At 40.6% G+C, this 22,781-nt stretch overlaps 1 protein-coding gene across 34 annotated transcripts in view; it reads left to right on the forward strand.

Moving 5' to 3' along the window:
* Window positions 1-12,175, forward strand: part of RIMS2 (regulating synaptic membrane exocytosis 2) — a 583,419-nt gene extending 571,244 nt beyond the window's left edge. For 31 of the 34 annotated variants that reach the window (XM_027597299.2, XM_027597310.2, XM_027597340.2 and 28 more), the window contains 5 exons: window positions 2,733-2,874; window positions 6,720-6,832; window positions 7,158-7,259; window positions 8,709-8,848; window positions 9,274-9,532. In XM_027597299.2, the coding sequence (XP_027453100.1) occupies window positions 2,733-2,874; window positions 6,720-6,832; window positions 7,158-7,259; window positions 8,709-8,848; window positions 9,274-9,492 (716 nt within the window). In that variant the 3' untranslated portion in view covers window positions 9,493-9,532. Of the gene's footprint in view, window positions 1-2,732; window positions 2,875-6,719; window positions 6,833-7,157; window positions 7,260-8,708; window positions 8,849-9,273 lie in introns of all 34 variants that reach the window. The other 3 variants (XM_027597538.2, XM_027597289.2, XM_027597533.2) reach the window with 1 other exon arrangement.
* Window positions 12,176-22,781: the final 10,606 nt, after the last annotated feature.

Below are 22,781 nucleotides of genomic sequence, written 5' to 3' on the forward strand. Positions count from 1 at the left end.
TCTCATTTGCTTTGAAAGTCCTACATCTCCTGTATATATCCTCATTACACATTTTCCAGCTCCCTGTAGTGGCACAGCTCACTTGGAGGTGATTTTCCACCCGGGCATTCTTCATGGGAAGAGAACACTACAGCCGCATGGACAGGCCAGGACCTAGCCCTTGGCCGGGCTCCTGCACGACAGCCCGGCACCTTCCATGATTCTGGTGCACACCTGAACAGAACTGTATGACTTTTGGATGTGGCCATTTGGAGATCACCATCAAATAATCATGAATATTCAATTTCTGTGTACCAGTGGTCTCTTCTTCATCCCCATTCTTTTTCTAAAAACATTTTTTCTTTTTTGGGTGTATGTGTATTTTCTGCTCTACTATTTGAAAGTAAGTTGCAGACAACATAACACTTCAGGTCTAAGTACTTCAGCATGTATCTCTAATGATAAGGAAATTTTTTATAGTACATGTCACTATCTACCTAAGAAAATTAACAATTTCTTATCCTAATATCCAGTCCATGTTCAAATTTTCCTTATTTGTCCTAAAATTGCTTTTAGAGTGTTTTGCTTTTAGGGTTTCTTGTTTTGTTTTGTTTTTTTTTTCCAAAAAGAAAGCCAACTCATAGCATTTAATGGTTACATCTCTGTGATATTTTAAAATCTGGACCAATTCCCCTACCTTGTTAGTTTATTTGTTTGTTTTCATGATATTAACTTTTTAAAGAGACTAAGCCAATTCTCTTGAACAAAACCCCATGTTCTGGGTTTGTCTGATTTTTTTTTTTAATTGTGTCATTTATCTTTTACTCTGTCCTCTGTGTTGTAGAAAACTAGAAGTTGGTTCCAAAGACCTAATTAGAAACAGTTTGTATATTTCTGTCTGGACTAACTTGATAGGTGGCACTGTTTATTTTCTATCAGGTGGTACCTACGGTTGTCCCACTGTTAGTGCTTCTAAGTTTGATCACTTGATTAAGATGGTGATTAGCTGCCTAGAAGGATCTCCAAGATACAGTGCTGAATAAAACAAAATTAAAAAAAATAAAACACACACACAAAGATGGTGATAGTTGGTCGGTCTCCCAGAGTTAAAGTCCATGTTTACCTTTAACAAGTAGTACTAAATTGTGGAATGATTTTTTTTTTTTTGGCTCATGTGAATATCCTTTCATCTAATGCTGTTAGCATCCATTGATGTGCCTTATCTGAATCATTTATTCCATTGAAGTTTGCAAATTAGTAATTTTAAAATTTTTATCATTCCTTTTACACTTATTAATGTATTAAATATATATTAAATATAACTAATATTTCTCTGTAAAGAAGGGCCTTCCCTCATCAATAAGAGATACTTTAGATTCTCTTATAGTTCATATCAGTACAACATGTTTACTATCAATTTTTTAAAATATCAGCCTTAGATTATGGATCTGAGCTGTAGATCAGTCATAACTTATATTTGATATAAACTTTTTAGAGCATTTTGATGTACATTGAGATTGGAAGTAGAGAATAGATGAAATTTAAAGCAGTGTTTCAAAATGGTAAGCAAATATTATAAGAGGTGTGGCAGGAGGAATTTCAAGAAGTCAAGGTCAACATCAGCAAATGTTTATTGATCTAAAATGAAATTATTAATACCAGGCATTAAAAGAGCTTACCGTATCCCAAAAAGCTGATGGTATGCATGGTCAATGTAGATACATATTTAGGCCTGACAAGAAGTAAATTAAGAGAAATAGTTTGGACTGTCACCTGTTGCTCCAGCTTTTGCGGTCTCTCCGCTCCACATTCCGACACGCAAGGCCCTTTGTGTTCTGGGCCCAGGTTCTTGTCTGACACTCCCCCACCATTACTCTTCATCTGGTTATTTGCATCATCCCTCAACTGCACATGGTTTTTCCTGCCTTCATGCCTTTGTCCAGGCCCTTCCCTTGGCACAAAACACTTCCTTCTTGCCTCTTAGGTCCCATTGTGCCCATTTCTCAAGCCCAGCTAAAATCCCACTCCCCTCCTTCTGTCAAGCTCCTTCCTCCCTGACCTCTCCAAATCACTTGCATTTCTTACACTCTGTCACATCTGTGGTCTCTGACTCAGTTTCCTGTTTGGCCTTCTCATGATCCCAAATTAGAAAGCTCTTTTCACATGACATTGCTGGATTTTTGCATTCCCTTTGAGAGTCTCTCTGAAAGTTACCAACAGATGTGAAACTATATCAGACAGGTTATCTCCCTTGTATGGCTTTCTTTGCCTTCTCATATCGATCACCTTACAAAATCAGGTTTTTGTGTGAGAGTTAAGGCTAGAATTGACGTTTACTCATCACCTGTTCTTTGGAAATAAAGTCAAGGCCTAATCATTTCACTATGATCAAAAGAAAGGAAAAAGAAAAAGACGGGTATAAATTAATGTTGTATTTAAATATTACAATGAAACAAAGCTTATTTTGTTTTCCTTAGGTTGACCTTTTTGTTTCTTTGTAACCAACTTGAACACTGCTTTAATGGAAATAAAACAATGGTATTTTGTGCTTCTTGAAGATTTTTTAAAAATATTTTCATCCCACTCAACAAGACATTGTTTGAAATACCTTTTCTCTGTGTCTCCTTGATAAGAGCACTTTGTCTTTATGCAGTTCTTTCCATCTGAGGACCTTCACCACACTGGCTGAGTATTCTTCGTTACCAGATGGTGATGATAAAAGCTATCATGCCTCTTGTTTTCTGTCTATGCAGAAGCAGGAGGTAAAAAGCTACGGAGCACTGTCCAGAGAAGCACCGAAACAGGCCTGGCTGTGGAAATGAGGAACTGGATGACTCGCCAGGCAAGCCGAGAATCTACTGATGGCAGCATGAACAGCTATAGCTCAGAAGGAAAGTGAGTGAGGCCAGCCATGATGTGGTGTCTCCTCTGCGCCTTGCCGCGACCATCTTCTCTCTCTTGTGCTTTCCCGGAAGCTAACTCACGCTCTTGAGAGCGCCATCTTCATTTCCACTGGCTGATTTGCTGTGAAGAGAACTTTTGCTCGCCTGCCACCAAGAAATGTGGCATATCTGGCTTTTTATATCAAGGGAAATAGCTTTGGGGATAAAGTGTTTTGCTTTAACAGCAAGACACTAAAATGTGACCGTCAAAATACATGCACATAAAAGTTTGCCCTGGCTGGAAATAATATATAGAAGCACAGAAAGAATAAGCCCTCACGCCACACCGCGTGAACAATGCTAATTTCCATAATCTTTGCTCTTAAGAGTTACTACCAAAAGTTGTAGAATACTTGACTCATACTTCGTGCCAAGAAGTAACAGGCAGCTCAGATAGATGTAATGCCACAAAGTAAGTTGGTGAGCCTTTCCTTCATGTAGTTAGCATGTAGCTTTTTCTTGAATCAGCTGTAGCTAGGATATTTTTAAAGCATTTGTCAAGATTGTGTAGCCCTGTCACCAACAAACTGACAATAATCAGCAACCACAGAGCCATAGATGGGTGCATAAAGGAGGTTAATAGAGGAAAGTGGGGTTTACTGACCTCACTCTGTCATCAGCATGGAAGCATCAGATGTTTAGACAACATACATATAGCCAGATGTGAGGCAGAGTATTGATTATGTGCCACAGGGAACATTTGTCTAGCATGAGTATATAAATACAGAAGATATGCATGGTTTCCATACATTTATCAATAAGGTCATATGGGATACTAATTAAAATACTTGGATTAACTATGTATTTGGAGATTTAAGTTGGGAGAAGAAACAGATTTGATGTTAATCAAGGAAGTCTTAAAAGAGATGGAAGCAATTGAAAAATGAATGTGCACTGAGCTTTCAACATTGCAGAGTGCTATGTTAGATACTGTTAGGGATACAAAAATGTCCCAACTGTGCCCCTGGCACCCCAGATGTTTATATTTTATGGGAAAAAATGGGTTGAATACTTGTAAATTCATTCAACAAATATTTCCACACCTTCCAGTGTTCTAGGCACTGTGCTGAGTTGGGGATATAAGTTGTACAAGGGGACCAAAATCAGTTAGTGGTTAAGACCATGGGCTTTAAAATCACATAGGCTTAAGTTCTCATCTGTTTTTCAGTACTGTAGAAACTTGGGCAAATTATTTAACTTTTCTCGGTGTCATTTTAATTAACTGATTTTCTTACCAAGTATTTATTAAGTGCTTACAGTATTCCAGGCATGGTTCTAGGGGCTGGAGATATATCAGTGAACAAAATAGAAACAAAAAAACAAAAAACCCTACCCTCACCAAACTTACAGTCTAATAGATAAGATGGACAATAAATAAGAAAAGTTGATAATAGGGGTGCCTGGGTGGCTCAGTTGGTTAAGCGACTGCCTTCGGCTCAGGTCATGATCCTGGAGTCCCGGGATCAAGTCCTGCATCAGGCTCCCTGCTCAGCGAGGAGCCTGCTTCTCCCTCTGGCCCTTCCCCCTCTCATGTGCTCTCTCTCTCTCTCTCTCTCTCTCTCTCTCTCATTCTCACTCTCTCAAAATAAATAATAAAAAAAGAAAAGTTGATAATATGTATATATAAGGAAAATTCATAAAATAGTAGATTAGGTTGCATAAGTGCTAAAGAGAAAAAGAAAGAGAGGGAGAGAGATGAGAGAAGGTAAATGTGGGTTTCATATAGGGGTAGACAGGGAAAAAGATGTATTTGGGTAAAGATTTTAAGAATGTGGACATTCGAGGGAAGAACATTCCAACCTGAAGCTGTGCTGAGACCTGGAGGCAGCAGTTTGCCTGGCATCAGCCCTGGGGAGGGCAGCACTGTGCACGAAGGGCAGGAGTAGGGATTAAGATGGGGGGTGGGGTGGACAGCTCGTATCATCTTTATAATAGCATTGTGAGGACTTTGCTTTTCCTCTGAGAGGGGCGAGAAACCAATGGAGGGTTTGAGCACAGTCCTGATATTACCTGACTTGAATTTTAACAGGCCATTCTGATTGCTGTGGGGGTGGAAAGTAAATTTGGCCACCGAGGGATCATTCAGAGGGCTGTTCAGTAATACCGCAGATAGAAGATAAAGGCTCGGACCACAGTGGTAGCATTAGCCAGGTCAGATTCTAGATGCATTTGACAGTAGAGCTGATAAGATTTCTTGATACATCTGATGTGAGTAATGAGAGAAAGGGGGTGTATTCGTTTTGCTGGGGCTGCCCTAACAAAATACCGAAGATTGGGTAGCTTAAAACAACAGAAATTTATTTTCTCATAGTTCTGGAGGCTAGAAGTCCAAAATCAAGGTGGACAGGTTTGGTTTGGTTTCTCCTGAGGCCTCTCTCCTTGGCTTGCAGATGGCCTCCTCCTCAGTGTGTGCTCACATCATGGTACTTCTTCTGTGCATGCATACCCCTAATGTCTCTTGTTCTTCTTATAAGGATACCAGTCACATTAGATTAGGGCCCCACCCTATGACCTCATTTGACCATAATTACCTCTTTGAAGGCCCTATCTCCATGTACAGTCATACTGGGGGTTAAGCCTTCAACATATGCATTGGTGGGGGGACAAGGTTCAGTCTGTAACAAAGAGGAAAGGCCACCCCAAGGCTGGACAATTGAAAGAATGAAGTTGCCATTTAAGATGAGAATCCCCTGAAAGGAACAGACTGTGGCTTTTTATTTGTTTCGAGATTGGGAGTCAGTTTGGGACAAAATGAGTATCAGTTGCCTATTAGACATCCAAGCAGACATGTAGATAAAGCAGATCGAATACAGGTCTGTGGTCCAAGCTGGAGATGGCAAACTAGGCCAAATCAACAAAGATGTCATTTAAAAACCGTGAAACTGCATGAGATTACCAAGGAGTTTGGGCATGCAGAAAAAATAAGAAGTCAAAGGATCGAGCTCCCAATATTTCATGGTAGAACCAGTGACGGAGACTGAGGTAGAGTGTCCAAAGAGGAGAAAATCAGGGAGCCAAAGGGTCTGGGAAGCAAAGTGGACAAAGTGTTTCAAGGAAGAGGGAGGGCTCCATTGTGTTAGCTGATGCTAATGTGTTAAATCAGACAAGTGCTGAGTGTGAGCAGTTGGGTTTCCCATGTGGCCCTTGGGTAACCTTGGTCAGAGAAATTTAGGTAGAATGGAGAAAAATCAAGCAAGCAAGGGAGCAAGGAAAAACTGAATAGAGTTTCAAGGGAGAACAAGAAAAAAGAAATTGACAGCCTGTAGAGTAAACTCTCTCAAGGAGCGTTGAGTAGAGAAATGGGGTGGGAGCTGGAGAAGGAAGTGGCGTTAGGAAAGGGATTTTTTTTTTAAGTGGATTTTTTTAAGGTGGAAGAATAATAGTATGTTTGTGTACTGATGGAAATGATCTAGAAGAGTTTCTTCATCTATAAAACAAGGATAATAGAATCTATCTCCTAGTGCCGCTAAGAGGATTAAATCCCATGATGCCTGTTGTGAAGTGCTCAGTAGGTACCGAGTGCTACTGATAGAAATCACAGCCCATGCCCTCCAGACAAGGAGGAGAAAGACACATACACAGCAGCCTGCAATACGGTGTGACAGGTGCTTCTGGTGACCTACATGGGCTGCTAGAGAATAAGAAAGGATGAGCCATAGGAGATGGAATGGGGTGCTGGGATCCAGTTAATATAAGTGGCAAAATCATGGTAGTACCAGATGGGGGCAAGAGAGAAACCCGAGCTGCCTGAAAGTAAATAGGTTGAGGTTTTAATCCCATGTGTTATTTTGCTTTTAGTCTGATTTTCCCTGGTGTCCGCCTGGCCTCTGATAGCCAGTTCAGTGATTTCCTGGATGGCCTTGGCCCTGCCCAGCTCGTGGGGCGCCAGACTCTGGCTACACCTGCAATGGGTAAGAATTTCTGTCGTGTGATTTCACTGTTTCCCCTTTAGATTATCGAAAATTACATTCTCTAGTTTCATGGGATCTTTAACAGTATCATCAGCAGGAATAAGTATTTTTATTTACCAATAAAAAAATTTTAACTGATTTTTTCCAGGTTAATTGATATGCTTTTTAAAGTAAGAGATCATTGATAGAATTTTAAATATATTTGAATTTAGGAAAATATATGGGAAATGATGAAATGATATAAAGCCAGGGTCTTTGGCACAAGCCTGCTTCTTACTGTGTTTGTACACTAAGGCCTGTCTCTTTCTTCCTCACACATCGTTAGGTGACATTCAGGTAGGAATGATGGACAAAAAGGGACAGTTGGAGGTGGAAATCATTCGGGCTCGTGGCCTTGTTGTAAAACCAGGTTCCAAGACACTGCCAGGTAAGAACAGAAGAGATTCTTCTCTTTTCTGCAATGCCTACTTTTCAATTCAGAGATTTTGTTTTTGACTAAATGCCAAAAACTGTGTTTTTAGATAGTTAAGGATATTAATGTGTGAGTTTGTTATCTGTAGTAGTTTGTGTGGTTATCCTAAGTGAGCATGCAGTGAGGGTGGTCTGGTAGGGATAATTTAAGTTATATAATTTAAGTTAACCTTATTAAGTACGTATGTAGTAGAAACCATTGCAAAATAAACAGGTACGTAAGAATTTCTTTTTCTTATTAGCTGATATTTTGTGTTCTTCTTTACTTTATCTGGAGCTTCAAAATTCTCCTTGGGAATTCTTAAAGCTCTGCATTAGAATAAAAATAGATACAGGTTTCCAAAGCAGCATAAGCCTTGTATACAGGACATTCTAATTAGACTTTTACTTCCTGCAGTGTACAAAGAAAGAGAAGCACCATTAGCAATTTGTATGGCGATGTCACACATTTCATACTGAAATGTCATAATCTAAGGTGCCTGGAGCCATGGAAAATGACACAGGGTCCAGATACCGTGTGCAGAGATGTATAGAACTTGAGATCGGATATGTGGAACAGTTAGTGAGGATTCTGAAATTTGGGTTCTCACCTTGGCACCTCCACTGACTGAAGTGTAATTTTGAATTTCATAACTTCCCTGTCCTTGCAGAAATTCTAAATGATAATGTGTACAACCTTGCAAGGTGATTAAGTCAATTGTGTTTACAAAGGTCTTGGAGCTAGTTACCCCACCGTGCTATAAAGAATACCATAATTTGTACATGCATGAAAATGCTTTTATGGAGAGTCAGATACATTTCAAGCCATGCAATTCATATTTAGTTGCTGCTTCCCAGCTTATGTGAACGTATTACATCAAACCCCACCCTTGTCTTGTACCTATGCCGCCATCAATAAATAAACCCTTTTGAGTAATAAATAAATGATTGTTATTTATAAAAATTTATACTGTATTACTTATATAATCATATTACATATTTATATATTATAGAAATTATATTGTTTATATTCTAATTTATTTATGAAAAGATATTGTTGCAAGCATGCTTACTTAGATTTAAGTACTGACAAATGAAAGACTGAGTAAGACCTCTCTCGAATATTATTAGGGACTGGAAGTATTTCATCTTATTTAATGCGGTGGTTAAATCTCTATAACCAGTTGATGGCAAAGCAGTAATCAACTCAGAGTAGCCTCTGAGTTAATATTGCCTAGACTGCCTCAGTGGCTGATAGGTACCTATTGTTTATCCAGTGATTTTGACATCATGTGGAAAGATGAATGACTGTTGATTGCTAGCTTCTTTGGCCTAAAACCAAGCTGTTGGAGACGTCACCCGTGAGCTGGGTATTCCATAACCATGGCTCGTCACTTAACCTCCCCTCTGCGTGTTCTTCCCCAAGCCCCGTATGTAAAGGTGTACCTGTTGGATAATGGAGTCTGCGTAGCCAAAAAGAAAACAAAGGTGGCAAGAAAAACACTGGAGCCCCTTTACCAACAGCTCCTGTCTTTCGAAGAAAGTCCCCACGGGAAGGTTTTACAGGTATTTACTGAATGGTCTCTCCCTTGCATCAGAAAGTGTTTCCGTGGACTCAGACCTTGGACCCACATGTCTTACCACACTCTCTTCCATTGCTCACAGCTGAAATTCCTGGGAAACGTCAAAGCAGTGGCCAAGGCTACCAAGCCGTGGATGCTGTTGTTTCCTTTCCAGCGAACTAGAGACTTGCCAACCCCCATTACACACAGACCCCAGTCTCCCGGGACTGCTTAGGGTCTTAACACTCCAGGACACTTTTCCTCACGTGCCTTTGGATTCTAGTAGTTAAAGACCACTATCCCAGCAATTAAAACACAACTATTTAACTTGATGTTTGATGATAGCACAATAACCGAATGTATTTTAGTTTGCAAGTTTCCATGTACATAACGATACTGACCTCACTCTCCTTTTCATTGTGCCAACAGATCATTGTCTGGGGAGATTATGGCCGCATGGATCACAAATCCTTTATGGGAGTGGCCCAGATACTTTTAGATGAACTGGAGCTGTCCAATATGGTGATTGGATGGTTCAAACTTTTCCCCCCTTCCTCCCTAGTAGATCCAACCTTGGCCCCTCTGACAAGAAGAGCTTCCCAATCCTCTCTGGAAAGTTCAACCGGACCTTCTTACTCTCGTTCATAGCAGCTGTAAAACTGTTGTCATAGCAACCAGCGTTACAAAAAAAAAAAAAAAAAAATCCACAGGTCGCACACCCTGGTAACACTGCATGCTTAATGTTGTGTCTTCTGAGCCTGTTTCTAGGGATACAAAGCGATCCTGTGTTCTCAGAGGAAGTTGCACACATTGTGCCCTAATGATGGCCCTCAGGTGAAAGAGCAGAGTTATGAAGAACTATCAGGTTTGGAGTTCAATAGCACTCGAGTTTTGGTCCAATCTGAAGCCATGGATTAATCTCAAAGAATCAGTCAGTTTCATGCAACAAAAGCCCTTTTCAAAGGCACCTTTCTATTTTTATCGTTCCTTTTTCTTCATTTCTCTGACCCCAAAGCCCTGTTATGCCACAGAAATGGAGCTATACAGTCATTAAGCCATGTTACGAGTCAAGGTGTGAAGTCCTAGGAAGCATCAGGTGAAAAGCAGGAGACCAAAGAAGTGGTCCGGGACAGACGTCAGCCCTCCTCTGCACGGTGACCAGGAGCAGCCCGTCCGGTGTGAGCAGGCGCAGACAGAGCTCCAGCAGGCACGCCATTCACTAATGCCACGATGTGTTGGACTCTGAAAAACAAAATTCTGTGGCTACACTGTACTGAATGAAATTAAAGAAACTTTTTTTTGCATGGACACAGATTAGCTGAATACTTAAATTATTTTCTTGGGGCTGCAACTTGCAAAAAAAAAAGAATAAAAATCAGCCATTTTCAACAATTTATATTATTTTTAAAGATAAATTTCACTATTGCATGGTTTTAAAAGGGGGAGAGAATGCAACAGGGTGGTACAAAGACACACCATGTTTATTCTTTAATCATAGTCTGTGTTTTGGCAGACATTACAAATGAGAATACTTTCTAGAAGATACTTAAAATTCTCTTTATGTGACAAATAAGCATACTATATTCAATTTGTTTCCATGTTAAATATACAAATCTTATGAAGTTCAATATGTGCAAATTGTTCACATCTTTCTTCCTCTTCTCTGTCTCACTTTTCCTCTTTCATCTTTTAATCTTTTATTTTCTTTCTCCCTACCAGAGTGAACATTATACTAAAAGATTACAAGTTTTTGACCTGATACTCCTTATACCCCGTGTTGATTCAGAGCTGTAGATGCTTCTGAATTTATGAATTTCTCAAGGGGAAAAAAAAACAAACTAAGCTTTCTCTATTTCAAGCATGTTGAAAAGGATTTTGCAACATGACTTGGGAGTACATTAAAGTAAGCATGTATTTGATAAAGAAGATATTTGAACTTTTGCAATTTATTGTTCAGTGCATGGTACTTTTCTTTTCACCTTCAAAGTTCAGTTTACAGGAAAACCCTAAAATCATGTGGCCATTGTAATGTCTAATAAATTTGTTTTGAGCACCAGCATTATTCATACAGGGGTTAAAGTATTATTTCTAGAAGGTCTTAGGTTTTGTTTTTTAATTAATTAAAGTAATTTCGTTAGCCAATTTCCATTTACTATGTGAATAGAAAAACACTGCTAAAAATTTGGAGCCTGAAACACAGGGCTGTTTATTAATTCATTTTTCTGTAGTAAAATACAATTTTTCACAAATTATATTTCTAAAGAAATATAGTAAACATAAATATGCAACAAATAATTTTAAAGCTCCAATTTTTAGGTGACTCAAAGAAAGTCAATCTGTCTATTAATAGTTCTTTGATGCCATCACCCAAAAGTCTACACCCCAAGTCCCCGAAGGTCAAACCCCTGCCTTTGGTTTTACAGACAGTTATACCATTGGGTGGTGCTGCAAGGTCAAGTTTCTCTTTAGTTCCCCTATTGAGAGGAAAAGTCACTGGTTAATGTAATAAAGCCACCCATACTTTGTTTCTTTATGTACACTTTGATAACACATTCTTACAGGTTGATTTTAATTTCTTGAAGCAACTTTTGAAATCCACATACATACCATTTAAGGCCATGCACAAAAATTGCTTTCTTCTTTCTTCTTTTTTTTTTCTTTTTAAATTTCATGCTGACCATTAAAAACTATCATGCTTGATATGGTGCAAAAGTTAAAATGAGTATCACTAAAAATGCCTTCTCTTTATGTGGTGCAATATGAAATACACCGAGACTGTGTCTTGACCTTCTGAGATCAACGATGGGCCCAGGTAGAGTTGTCCAAAGAACGAATAAAACTTTATGGAAATAATTTAGACACTTATGTACCAGCAGCAGCTGATTTAATTGACCTATATAGTGTCTATACTGTCCCTTAGAATAAATGTTTACCATTTTCCTGATACTAAGATGCAGTCACATACTCTTTTGTGCATATTCCTATATAAATTATTTCTAATTTTAATAAGAAGGACATGACTGTATGGAATATTTGTACATACTTGTCATTATGCAGTATTTATTTTAAAAGTTGGTGTAATTTTTTTTTTAATTTTCACATGTCTGCACCTCAACTTGTGGTTTAGTCGTGTAAATAGCACTATTCCAGTGACCATCGCTGCCCTGGACCATTGCTGTACATAGTATGTTTTAAAAGTAAAGGGAATTACGGTTGGTAAAAAAAAAAAGGGGGGGGCAGATTAGTCCTGTAATGAACACCAACTAATGTAAATCAAATTCATTCTGGTGATGGTATTTAACACTTTAAATAAAACATTTTCTTTACAGACGTTGCATGCACGGCTTTCTCTGACTTCTCCCGTCCCCAAGCCTCCTGCAGCTTTCCCTGAGCTCACGCACCGTTTCAAAACAACGAAATCATCTTTTCTTACTTCTCCGTGACAGAAGCAGCCTGCTGGTCTTAGCCAATAGGCCTCAGTAGAGCGTGTTTTCAAAGTGCCAAAGGATCTCTGCTCACATCATTAAAAGTTGCTGCTTTTCAAAAAGGTGGTGATTCTGTGCGGGGTGAGGGCAGATTGGTGTTCTGGATTGAGGTGCTTTCTGTTAAGTGACTCAGCAGCTCACAGAGTCTCTGAGTGAACTGAGTGAGATTTCTGAGTCAGTGTCACCTCCATGGATAGCAGAGTCCCAGAGAACCCCACGCAGACTCTGCCATTTCCTGGGTGAAGTGGGTTTTATGTTGCTGTGTCAGGTCAGCTTTGTGGGGGGGCGGAGGGTGCCTTTGCAGCTGGGGAGACACCTGTGCTAATGTGATGGGTAACAACCTGTCCAAAGACCGGCTTCCCTCCTGGGGCTCTGGGTGGGAGGGTTTCTCCATCTCCTGCTAGGGCAGTTCCTCAAACTGGAAGAAAAAAACGCCAGCAAAGTTCTGATGGAAGTCCTCCCTGGCTCCAAATTTGAAAGGGAGCTTAATTATTACAAATCCAAACCTAGTCTTCCCTCCATTCTTGGAAACCGCCATTTCTTCCATTTCCAAGGACTCCATTTTGGCTCTGTCCTCCATGCCTATCCCAAATTACTTTTCATTATTCAATACACACCTCCTACTCCAGTGAGCTGTTTCTTTGCTGTTCACACACTCCTATTATAACCATGCCCTTGCCTTATATGCCTTCTCCCGAAAAGCCCTTCTACTTCCTCAGAAATGATCCACCCTGGTCCCTCCCGGCAACTCCCTGCTCCGGATGGAGCTCCTCTTGAGCGGTTCCTGACTGAACCTGAACAACAAGACTGCTGTTGATGGCCAACACCTTCACTTTCCTAGGAACTCCTGATCGAGGTGCCACACGGAGCAGTAAAGGACATGGGGGTCACTCTCGTAGGGGCTGACAGAGGAATGGTCGAAAAGTCACCAAAGCTGCCTGCCTGTACTGACACCCAAGAATGTAAGTGACTGACTTCTACATCACAAACCAGTTTGGGTTGTTTTCCTTTTAAATTATATGCTACTGACTGGTTCCTGACTTTGCCACTTACTATTCCCCTTTGACAATGTCATTTATTTTTGTTTTGTTTTGTTTTTAAAGATTTTTATTTATTTATTTGACAGAGAGATAGAGAGCACAAGTAGGCAAAGTGGTAGGCAGAGGGAGAGGGAGAAGCGGGCTTCCCGCTGAGCAGGGAGCCCGATGTGGGGCTCGATCCCAGGACCCTGGGATCATGACCTGAGCCGAAGGCAGACGCTTAATGACTGAGCCACCCAGGTGCCCCGACAATGTCATTTATATTCTCTGAGTCTCAGTAGCCACCACTGCAAGATGGGAAAAGTAAAGCTACCCAGTATATTGGGGTTTCATAGGGATTAAATAAAGCACTGTGTGTAGAACACACAGCACCACGAGTGGTATAAAGTCAGTGCTAACTATTACGAGCATAAATAATTGATTAGAAGGTCTTAAAAACCATTTCATTCTTTGCTGGTCTGTCTCATCGAAGGTACAAGTCCTCCTAAGGAGACACATTACTTTCTCTGGATCCTCCGGGCCGAGCTGGATTGGAAGGTAGCCCCACTGAGCTCCCTGCAGACCATGTCTGATCTTCCCTGAAGAAGAATGTGCCCCCAGTGGGTTTAGTCATCTATCATCAGGGCTGCATAAAAGAAAGACCCCAGGAAGAAATCTCAGCAAGGCAGCTCAGGGCCTCCTCAGAATGGAGCAGCTAGCAGACAGAGTTGGGCAGTCATCCAAATGATAGGACCTTAACAGTACCCTGGGAGAGTTCACAGCACATGGGCTGGCTCTCTGTCCTGGAAAGTCAGTGATGAGAGAGCAAGTCCCAGCTCTTGGAAGATAACATGACATGGGAGCAGGGTGACCTCAGAATCCTCATAGACAGATCCCTGAGTTCCTTATCATGCACCTTCTCTGAGTGTTTCCTAGGCAAGAAATAGGTCAGGCTCTTCTCTGCTTCTCACCTCCAGAGTCTGGGCTCCCTTCTTGTCATAGGTCTGGCTGGTGGGCTGCTGGGGACAACAGACTTTTTGTGTGCTCAGCCAAAGACAATGAGCACCCCTACAGACTATACAGGGGCCCTGGTGATATACTGGGGTACCCAAGCCCTGCCCCTGATGACTTGGGCCCTATCTGGGAGTGATGAACAGCATGGCAGCAAGACAAACCTAAGCCTTTCTTAGCAAATTTCAAGCTCTTGCTGGAGAAATTTTGGAAATTGTGAGAAAGTGTATGAGTTGCCTACTTCATTCTTGACTTATTATAGCCAAGAACTTTGTGTGCTGACAGACAAAAAAAAAAAAAACAAAAAACAGTACTTTGGTGGTAAGGGGGAACAGGATCGGGGATTGACTCATCCTGAATATTCTGAGTTCTGACAAGTGCTGAGCACTCAAACTTGACAATCTAGCCAACATTTAGGTACCAACTTGGTGCCTGAATACTTAGAGAAATAATCCCAAACTCACAAAATCAAAAATCTAGTTCTTCAGCCTTTCTCAGAAGAAGTGATAAGGTGTAACGGAATCTCAAGTCTTAAAATTATCTAAGAGACAGGCGCTTCGAATATCCAGGAATCATTTATCTTCCAAATGGATGGGTCCTCGATCTCCAGATACTAACAGGCACATCTTTTCTGTCTTCTATCTTTTCTATTGTCATAATAAATCTCATTTCAGTTCTCAGGTGTAAATACTGTGACTCTTCATTCAAAGCTGAACCTCAAGCCCTATCACTCATTTTTCATGGTACCAAAGAGGAAAGGGGGGGGGAGGAGAAAGAGGGAAGGAAGAGCATGGGAAAGGAGGGGACCGGGAAAGAAAAGGCCCCCAAACAACTTAGCCCTTAATGAGATTTGGTCTTTTTTCCCTGTGTAGAATGTGGTCCATTTTCTCACACCTAGCTGGAGCGAGGCAGGTGACTGGGTGAATGCAAATGAGCACCAGGAACAAAATGGAAACAGAAATAGACACTTGGAGCCTTCTTTTAATGATAGACTTATATCCAGGGTCTTGTTGGAGAGCTGAGTGGGTCTTGAATGTGAAGAAGGGTCATGGCTTTTAAGAGGATATTCGGAGAAAAGAGAGCCACACCAGTGGGCTGGAGTTAAGTTTGAGGGACATAAACTGCACGCACAAAGAGCAGGACCACAGCGGCACAGGGATGGAAAGGTCTTCCTCCTAGAACCCGATAAGCCGCAGTGGGAATATCTTGAGGCTCCTACAATATGTCTGTTATTTTCCTTTCTCTTCCTTTAATATGGAAATATCAGAGTACTAGTCTGCCCAGCCAGATGTCTTTTTCTTTTTTTTTTTAAGATTTATTTATTTATTTAAAAGATAGAGTGTGTGCGCATGCACGAGAGGGTGGGGCAGAGGAAGAGCGAGAAGCAGTCTCCCCCCTGAGCAGGGAGCCCAATGACCTGAACTGAAGGCAGAAGCTTAACCGACTGAGCCACCCAGGTGCCCCCAGATGTCTTTTTCTTATCTGCTGGGCTGGGCAGTTTATCAGCTGTATTTCAAACACAGGATTTTGCACTTATGAAACAGGTTCTCAGGACATGAAACAAGGTGGGGCTCAGGGGTGCTAGAACGTGAGGGTAGGCACCAGCAAGCAGCAGTCCTGGCAGGATACTTCAGATTGCAAGAATTTTTCAGGTCTTGGCATCCCAGTGCTCAAACTCTGCTGGTAGCCACTTGCTCTTGTCTCCCCTGTATAGTTGGTCTTCTTAATAAAGAAAACCCTGAACAATATAGTGCAAGACAGTATGTTCTCCATATTTTATTTCTTTTTTAAATATGGTTTTATATTTATTTTTTTAAATTCTGTTCAAGCACTAGTAACGTCACGAGCAAGACACCATGCCAGACTCCCAAAAAGCCTCCCTGCATATGACCAGAGTGTACGCTTCTATAGCTAAAATATGTCTGCTGATTGGTAAGTTATGCTAGACAGGAACATAGAGGAAGAATCGGTTAATTTTCTTTAGGAAGGTTGCCTGAAGGAGGTGAGCTTTTCCATCTACTGCTGACTTACTCTGTTTCAAAATGCTTACTCTCCTGCCACGGAGACACATAATGGCCACTTCAAAGAACTATGGGGGTTGAAATGGCAAAAGAAATGACCACTTCCAAATCCACTGAGTACATAATAAGTACTCAAGTTATTTCTTGTATTAAGGAACTGTGTTCATTATAGGTAAGAGAGTCTACAGTGAAAGTAGTTTGTTTTTCCTTCAAGGTTGCTTCCTGGTTAGAAGATGACAACTGTAGCTCCTGCCATAGCATCAACAGTCCTAGGAGAGAAAAAAAGAGGAAGAGGGAATAGCAAAGGGCACCACCAGTCAGGTGGGGAAATAGCTTGAACGCTTTCCAGGAAGCTCTGCCCAAGACTTCCAGGCTTAGTGGGGAAAGGTTCAATATTTGATCATTAAATATTTTGCGAGCTGTAGGATTTTTGTAGATGCTCTATCATACTGAGAAAGTTACCTTTATTCTCAATTTGCTGAGAGTTTTTGTCAGAAAGGGCTGTTTAATTTTGTCAAAGCTTTTCTCCTATTGAGATGTCTATATGGTTTTCACCACACGCTGTACTATATGAATTACATTGATTTTTCCGAAGTTAAGCCATTTAAAAATTTGGAAAGAAACCCAACTTGATCGTTAGTTATTATCTTCTTTATTTATTGCTGGATTCGGTTTAATAATGTTTTGTTAAGGATTCTTACTTCTGTATTCCGATATTGGTGTTTAATGTTCTTTCTTTGTGATATTTGTCAGGCTCCTTATCTGCACTATGAAGGCTTCATGAAAAACTAGTTGGCAAGTGGTTGCTCCTCTATTTTCTGAGTAAATTTGTGTAAAACTGGTATTCTTTCTTTCTTAAGTGTTCATCAGAATTCACCAGTGAAGCCAGCTAGGCCTGGAATTTTCTTTGTGAGAAAATTTTGATTACAAGTTAAATTTGTTTACTAAATAAAAGGCTGCTAGAGTATCTTTCAGTTTTGGCTATGATTTCCAACCATTTGTTGACTTCATGTACGTTGCCAAATTTTATCATTATAAAGGTATTTATAATATTTTTTGCCATCCTTTAAATTTCTGTAGAACTTAAAATAATGGTCCCTTTCTTGATATTAATAATTTTCTCTTTTTCTTGATCAGACTTGCTAGGGGTTTATCAATTTTGTTACATTTTTCAACATACCAATTTTTGGCTTTGTTATATTTCTATATCTTTGTTCTCCATTTCACTGATTTCTGCTCTTTATTATGTCCTACCTTCTACTTACTTCAAGTTTGATTTGTTCTTTTTCTCATTTCTTTTCTTTTTTAAAGATTTTATTTATTTATTTGAGAGAGAGAGACACAGCGAGAGAGGGAACACAAGCGGGGGGGGGGCGGTGAGGAGGGAGCAGAGGAAGAAGCAGGCTTCCCGCTGAGCCGGGAGCCAGATGAGGGACTCGATCCCAGGATCCCAGGATCCCAGGATCATGACCTGAGCCGAAGGCAGACGCTTAACGACTGAGCCACCCAGGCGCCCCTTTTTCTCATTTCTTAAGGTAGAAGCTTGGATCATTGACTTTAAACTTTCTGCTTTTCTAATGTCCATATAGTTATATGTACCCTTTACACACTGCTGTAGCTGCATCCCTCAAAAGCTGACTAGCATTTTCATTGTCATTCAGGTAAAATGCTTTATCATACTTCACGATTGCTATTGACATCCATAGCTCGCCAGTTCCAAATATTCGGGCATTTTCTAGGTATCTTATTGTTGATGTCTTACTAAATTCTAATTTGGCCAGAAAACAAATTCTGCAAGATTTTGATCTTCTGGTATCTATGGGGACATATTTTATTGTCCAGCATATTGCTTATCTTGGCAAACATTCCCAGTGCCCTTGAAAAGAATGTTCTTTCTGCAGTCGCTGGGTGTGGTGTTCGTGTTCTGTAAATGTTAATTAGGTCGAGGTAGTTGATATTATTGCTAAATTCTTCACTATCTCCATCAGTTCCTGAGAGAGAGGTAATAAAATCTGCAACTGCCTGGAAGTGAGTCGATTTCCCCCTTTCATTCTTTCAGTTTTTTTCCCTCATGTATTCTGAGCCTCTGTTATGAATTGCATAACATATGTGACTGTTATGTCTTCCCAATGAATTAAATCGTTTATTATTATGCAGTATCTTTTTATCACTGATAATATCCTCCGTCTGGAATTTTACTTTGTGTTGAAATACTTTTACCAGCCTTCTGACATTTGCTGCTTCCACCCTTCTACTCTTCACCTGGACATGCTGGTTTATTTAATTGTGTCTCTGTCTCCTTCAGGGCAGTTTATGGCTGGCTTTTGCTTTGTAATCTATTCTGATAGTTTCTTCCTTTTACCTGGAATGTTTAATTCATTGCCATTTAGTCCCACTATTAATAAGACTGGGTTTAAGTGTGCCATCTTGGTATTTCTTGCCAACTTATCCTATCTGCTTTTATCTTTTCTTTTCCTGTCTTTTGGATTAATGTACTTTTTAATATTCCATTTTAATTCCTCTATTTGCTTTGCATTGGGATTTTTTTATGGCTGCTTCTAGATAGATGACAAATGAATTCTTAACTTATTACTGTCCATTTAGAGTCAATATTTTACTAGTTCACATAAAATACAAGAACCTTACAACAGCAAAATTCTGTTTACCTTGCCTATCCTTTTTGCTATTGTTATTATTTGTCTCTCTAAGTAATGAAACACCGCTATGCAATGTATTAGTTTTGCTTTAAGTGATCAGTTCTCTTTCAAACAAATTAAGAGTAGGAAAAAGATATTTTTTTATATTTTTCGATAATATTTCCTATTTCTGGTTTTCTCATTCTGTTGTAGATTCAACTTTCTACCTAGTGTTTTTCCTTTTTAGCTCGGAGGATTTCCCTTAGCATTTCTTACAACACAGGACTGCTGTCAACAAATTCTCTAAGCTTTTGTTATTCTGAAGATAGCTTTATTTCACCTTAATTTTTGAAATATACATTTTACTGGATAAAAACTTCTGTATTCAGTTTCTTTCCTTGGGTTACAGAACTTTAATGTTGTCATCTCATTCTTGTCTGGCCTCCATTCTTTATGATGAAAAGTCAGTCATACTTCATGTTTTTCCTTCTTTTTGTAACTTCTTTTAAAAAACAGTATGACTGCTTTTAAGATTTTTCTCTTCACATTTGGTTTTTAGCAATTTGCCTACATTTTACGTAGGTGTGCTTCTCTTTATATTCTCTTTATATTTAAATTACTATTAAGTTTACTGGTGGATGCTTTGGTTCCTGTCAGGCTTGTTTCATTCTTTGTTAGGGCAGGTCTATTTCTGTTCTGAACTTAGTCTTAGGGCATGGCCCTCATTCCTCAGACATGGTCTTTCTGAATTCACAACTGGAAGTGTAAAGTACGTGACAGGTGTCTCTTCTCTAGCTGGTCTAGGACTCCAACGTCTTCCAACATTAGAACAAGAAGAATGAGAATTATCCCTGCAACCCAAAATGATGGAGGATCCAAAGCAGGATTAAACAGAGGAAGCTAATGGGTAGGAGGATTTTTAAAAGTAGGCATTTGAGACTGTAACTGCCTCACAATCATGGTGTAGCATTAAATCTCTGCCAGGATGGGGACGCCTGGGTGGCTCAGTTGGTTCAGCATCTGGTTCAGACACTTGCTCGGGTCTTGATCTTAAGGTGTGAGTTCAAGCCCAGCGTTGGGCTCTGTGCCCCACGTTGGGCTCCACTCGGTGAGCCTACTTAAAAAAAAAAAAAAAAAAAAAGAATAAAAATAAAGCTCTGCCAGGATGTTTTGATAAATCTTGAATTCAGAACCATCCTTCAGTTCCAGACTGCCCAAGGTCCTATCTTATTTTAGTTCTTCTCTTCTTCAATGTCCAAGGGATTCTACTCATCTTTTTATGTGATATTGGCATTAACCCCACCCCCTTTACTTAAGCTACCTTGAGTGGGTCTCTGTTTATTTAATCAAAGGGTCAAGCTAAAACTGTAACATACCTATCATTCAGAATATTTGGTAAGCTATGACACCAATCCTTTCATCAAATCTGAGTATTCTGTCACTGCAGGAAGAAACCGCATAAATTAAGAACAGATGAGCAACCCAAAGCCCAGAGATATTTTCTGACCATACTGGAAATTTCCTCAGTTCTCTTGACCTCAGTCATAACAGATGATATAAAACAGTGGTTCTCAAACTTGAGTATGCATCAGAATCTCCAAGAAGGTCAGGTTAACATATAAATGTTTAGACCCCCTTGCTAGTGTTTTTGATTTGGTAGGTCTAAGGAAGGACTTAAGAATGTGCATTTCTAACAAGTGTCCAGGTGCTGTTGGTCAGGGGACCACACTGTAAGAACCACTGATATGGAGAGTTCTCAGAGCAAGTTCATGTCTATGTTTGTCTGTGTTTATATTTCCCTCCTGTAGAGAGTCACCAGCCCTCCGTCACTCATTACTTTACAACATGATGTCATCCATAATCCCAGGAGGTGATGGGTAGGGGTGGAAGCTGATATCCTAGAGAAAGGAGAAGGTTACAAAGGAATCATTTCATTAATAATGATTCACGCCCCTGCCGGAAGAAATGACAACAGGGAGATTTAAGTGTTTCTAGTTACGTTTCCTGTACTTACTGTGCCATGAATAAAGGGCCATAAGTATAAAATTGAAATCTGGCAGTATTTCTTCAATATACTATATGGGAAAAGCTAATGAAGGTGAACTAGAGAGGTTTCTAATACTTAGGTCGTTATTATCACCAGCAGTATATCTCTAATTCATATAAAATGAAATTTCATAACCCAGTGATGGTCTATTTTTTATTAGTTACAATACTGGAAAAACAACAGTAACACTCATTATTGCCTAGGCTTGCTATAGCTCTCTGTTTTGTCAAAATGTGAGCTTCCCAAATGAATTCTCTTAGTCACACAAATGTTCTGTGAATTGAGATCACGTCCTGGTGCTTCTTCACTTAAAAAGCGTTTATGGGAAAAAAAAAAAACAACAACAAAAGTTAAGAGCTGTGCTCTTTGGAGAAGCCACAGATGTCCAGGATATGGTGACTTAGGGAGAAAAGTCCGGGAGGGGAGATGAGACTTCTGCCGATAGTACTGTGACAGCAAGAAGTAGAGCAGAGCAAGAGCCCCAGGGGTCAGAGAAGAGCCACTGTTGGCTGGAGTGACCAGAGAAGGTTCTGTGAAGAAAGTGACACCTCAGCAGAGTTTTGAAAGTGGACTTGGGTTTTGACAGTCCTATGTGGGAAGAAAAGCAAAGATAGGGAATTAATTCTAAGAGCACCAGAGGTATACCAGCTCAGACTATATCCCATTTATAGTGAGCTAAGTGACCTCCTGCTCATCTACAATCCATGCAAAGGAGTCATGGGAGAGGGGGGTCGAGGTGAGAGGAAATAAGGTCTCAAATGCCAGATCAAGGATTGAGAGTTTATTCAGCAGACGGTGGGGACACACTGACATTGTTGAGCAAAGGAATCATATGATCCAGATACTAACCTTCAGCACGTTCCTGAATGGCCAATGACGAAGAAAGTTGATCATGAAGTGGAGGGAATAGAAGCAGTGAGATGACTCTAGAGGGGTAATAATCCAGGAATGAGGGGACCACGACCAGACCAGGAGGCACCCAGGGGAACAGTAAAGCAGGGACAAGATGAGACATCTCATTATATAGAGTTTAGGTCTTCGAAAGAATGTGGGTGCCACTAACCCAAACAGGAAAGTCAGGGAGAGAGGGCTGTTCTAGAGTCAGGGAGGAAAAGATGGGTCTGGGTGTAGGTATGTTGGGCTTATACTTCTTTAAGTAAAGCCACATCGAAATCTTGAAGGCAGCTGGAGAAGTAGAGCTGGAGTCTGAGGAAGAAGTCAGACTGAGCTGCTCTGTCCGTCGGGCGAGGCCGGCGGGGCTACCATAACGAGTTCAGTGGAATCCCAGGGGCTTGAAACAATGGTGCATGTTTGTAACTCACGCTCCGCGTTCATCCTAGTGACCGGAGACTCCGGTGTTTTGGAGGCTCCGTCTCAACATATTCTCAGTGGTCACAGAGCCTGGGAAAGGCAAACCGGGGGCTGGTTCATAAAACTTCTGCCCTTCAGGGACACATGACACCTTTTCTCACGCTTCACTGACAGAAGGAAGTCACATGATCCATCACTCCTCAGACCAAGTGAACACAATAAAAACCATCCTACACGTGCCTCTGGCAAAAGGACGGTGGAGGGAGGAAGGCACAGCCCCGAGAAGGCCAAGGCTGTTGCCACCCCTGAGAGCCAGGAGCGCCCCCCACCCCCCATCCCCCCATCCCCCACCAAGGGGGGCAGAAGCTAGTGCTGCCTCCAAGGGAGGAGACACAGAAGAAGAGGCA

This window comes from Zalophus californianus, chromosome 4 (genome assembly GCF_009762305.2).
Source record: "Zalophus californianus isolate mZalCal1 chromosome 4, mZalCal1.pri.v2, whole genome shotgun sequence".
NCBI lineage: Eukaryota > Metazoa > Chordata > Mammalia > Carnivora > Otariidae > Zalophus > Zalophus californianus.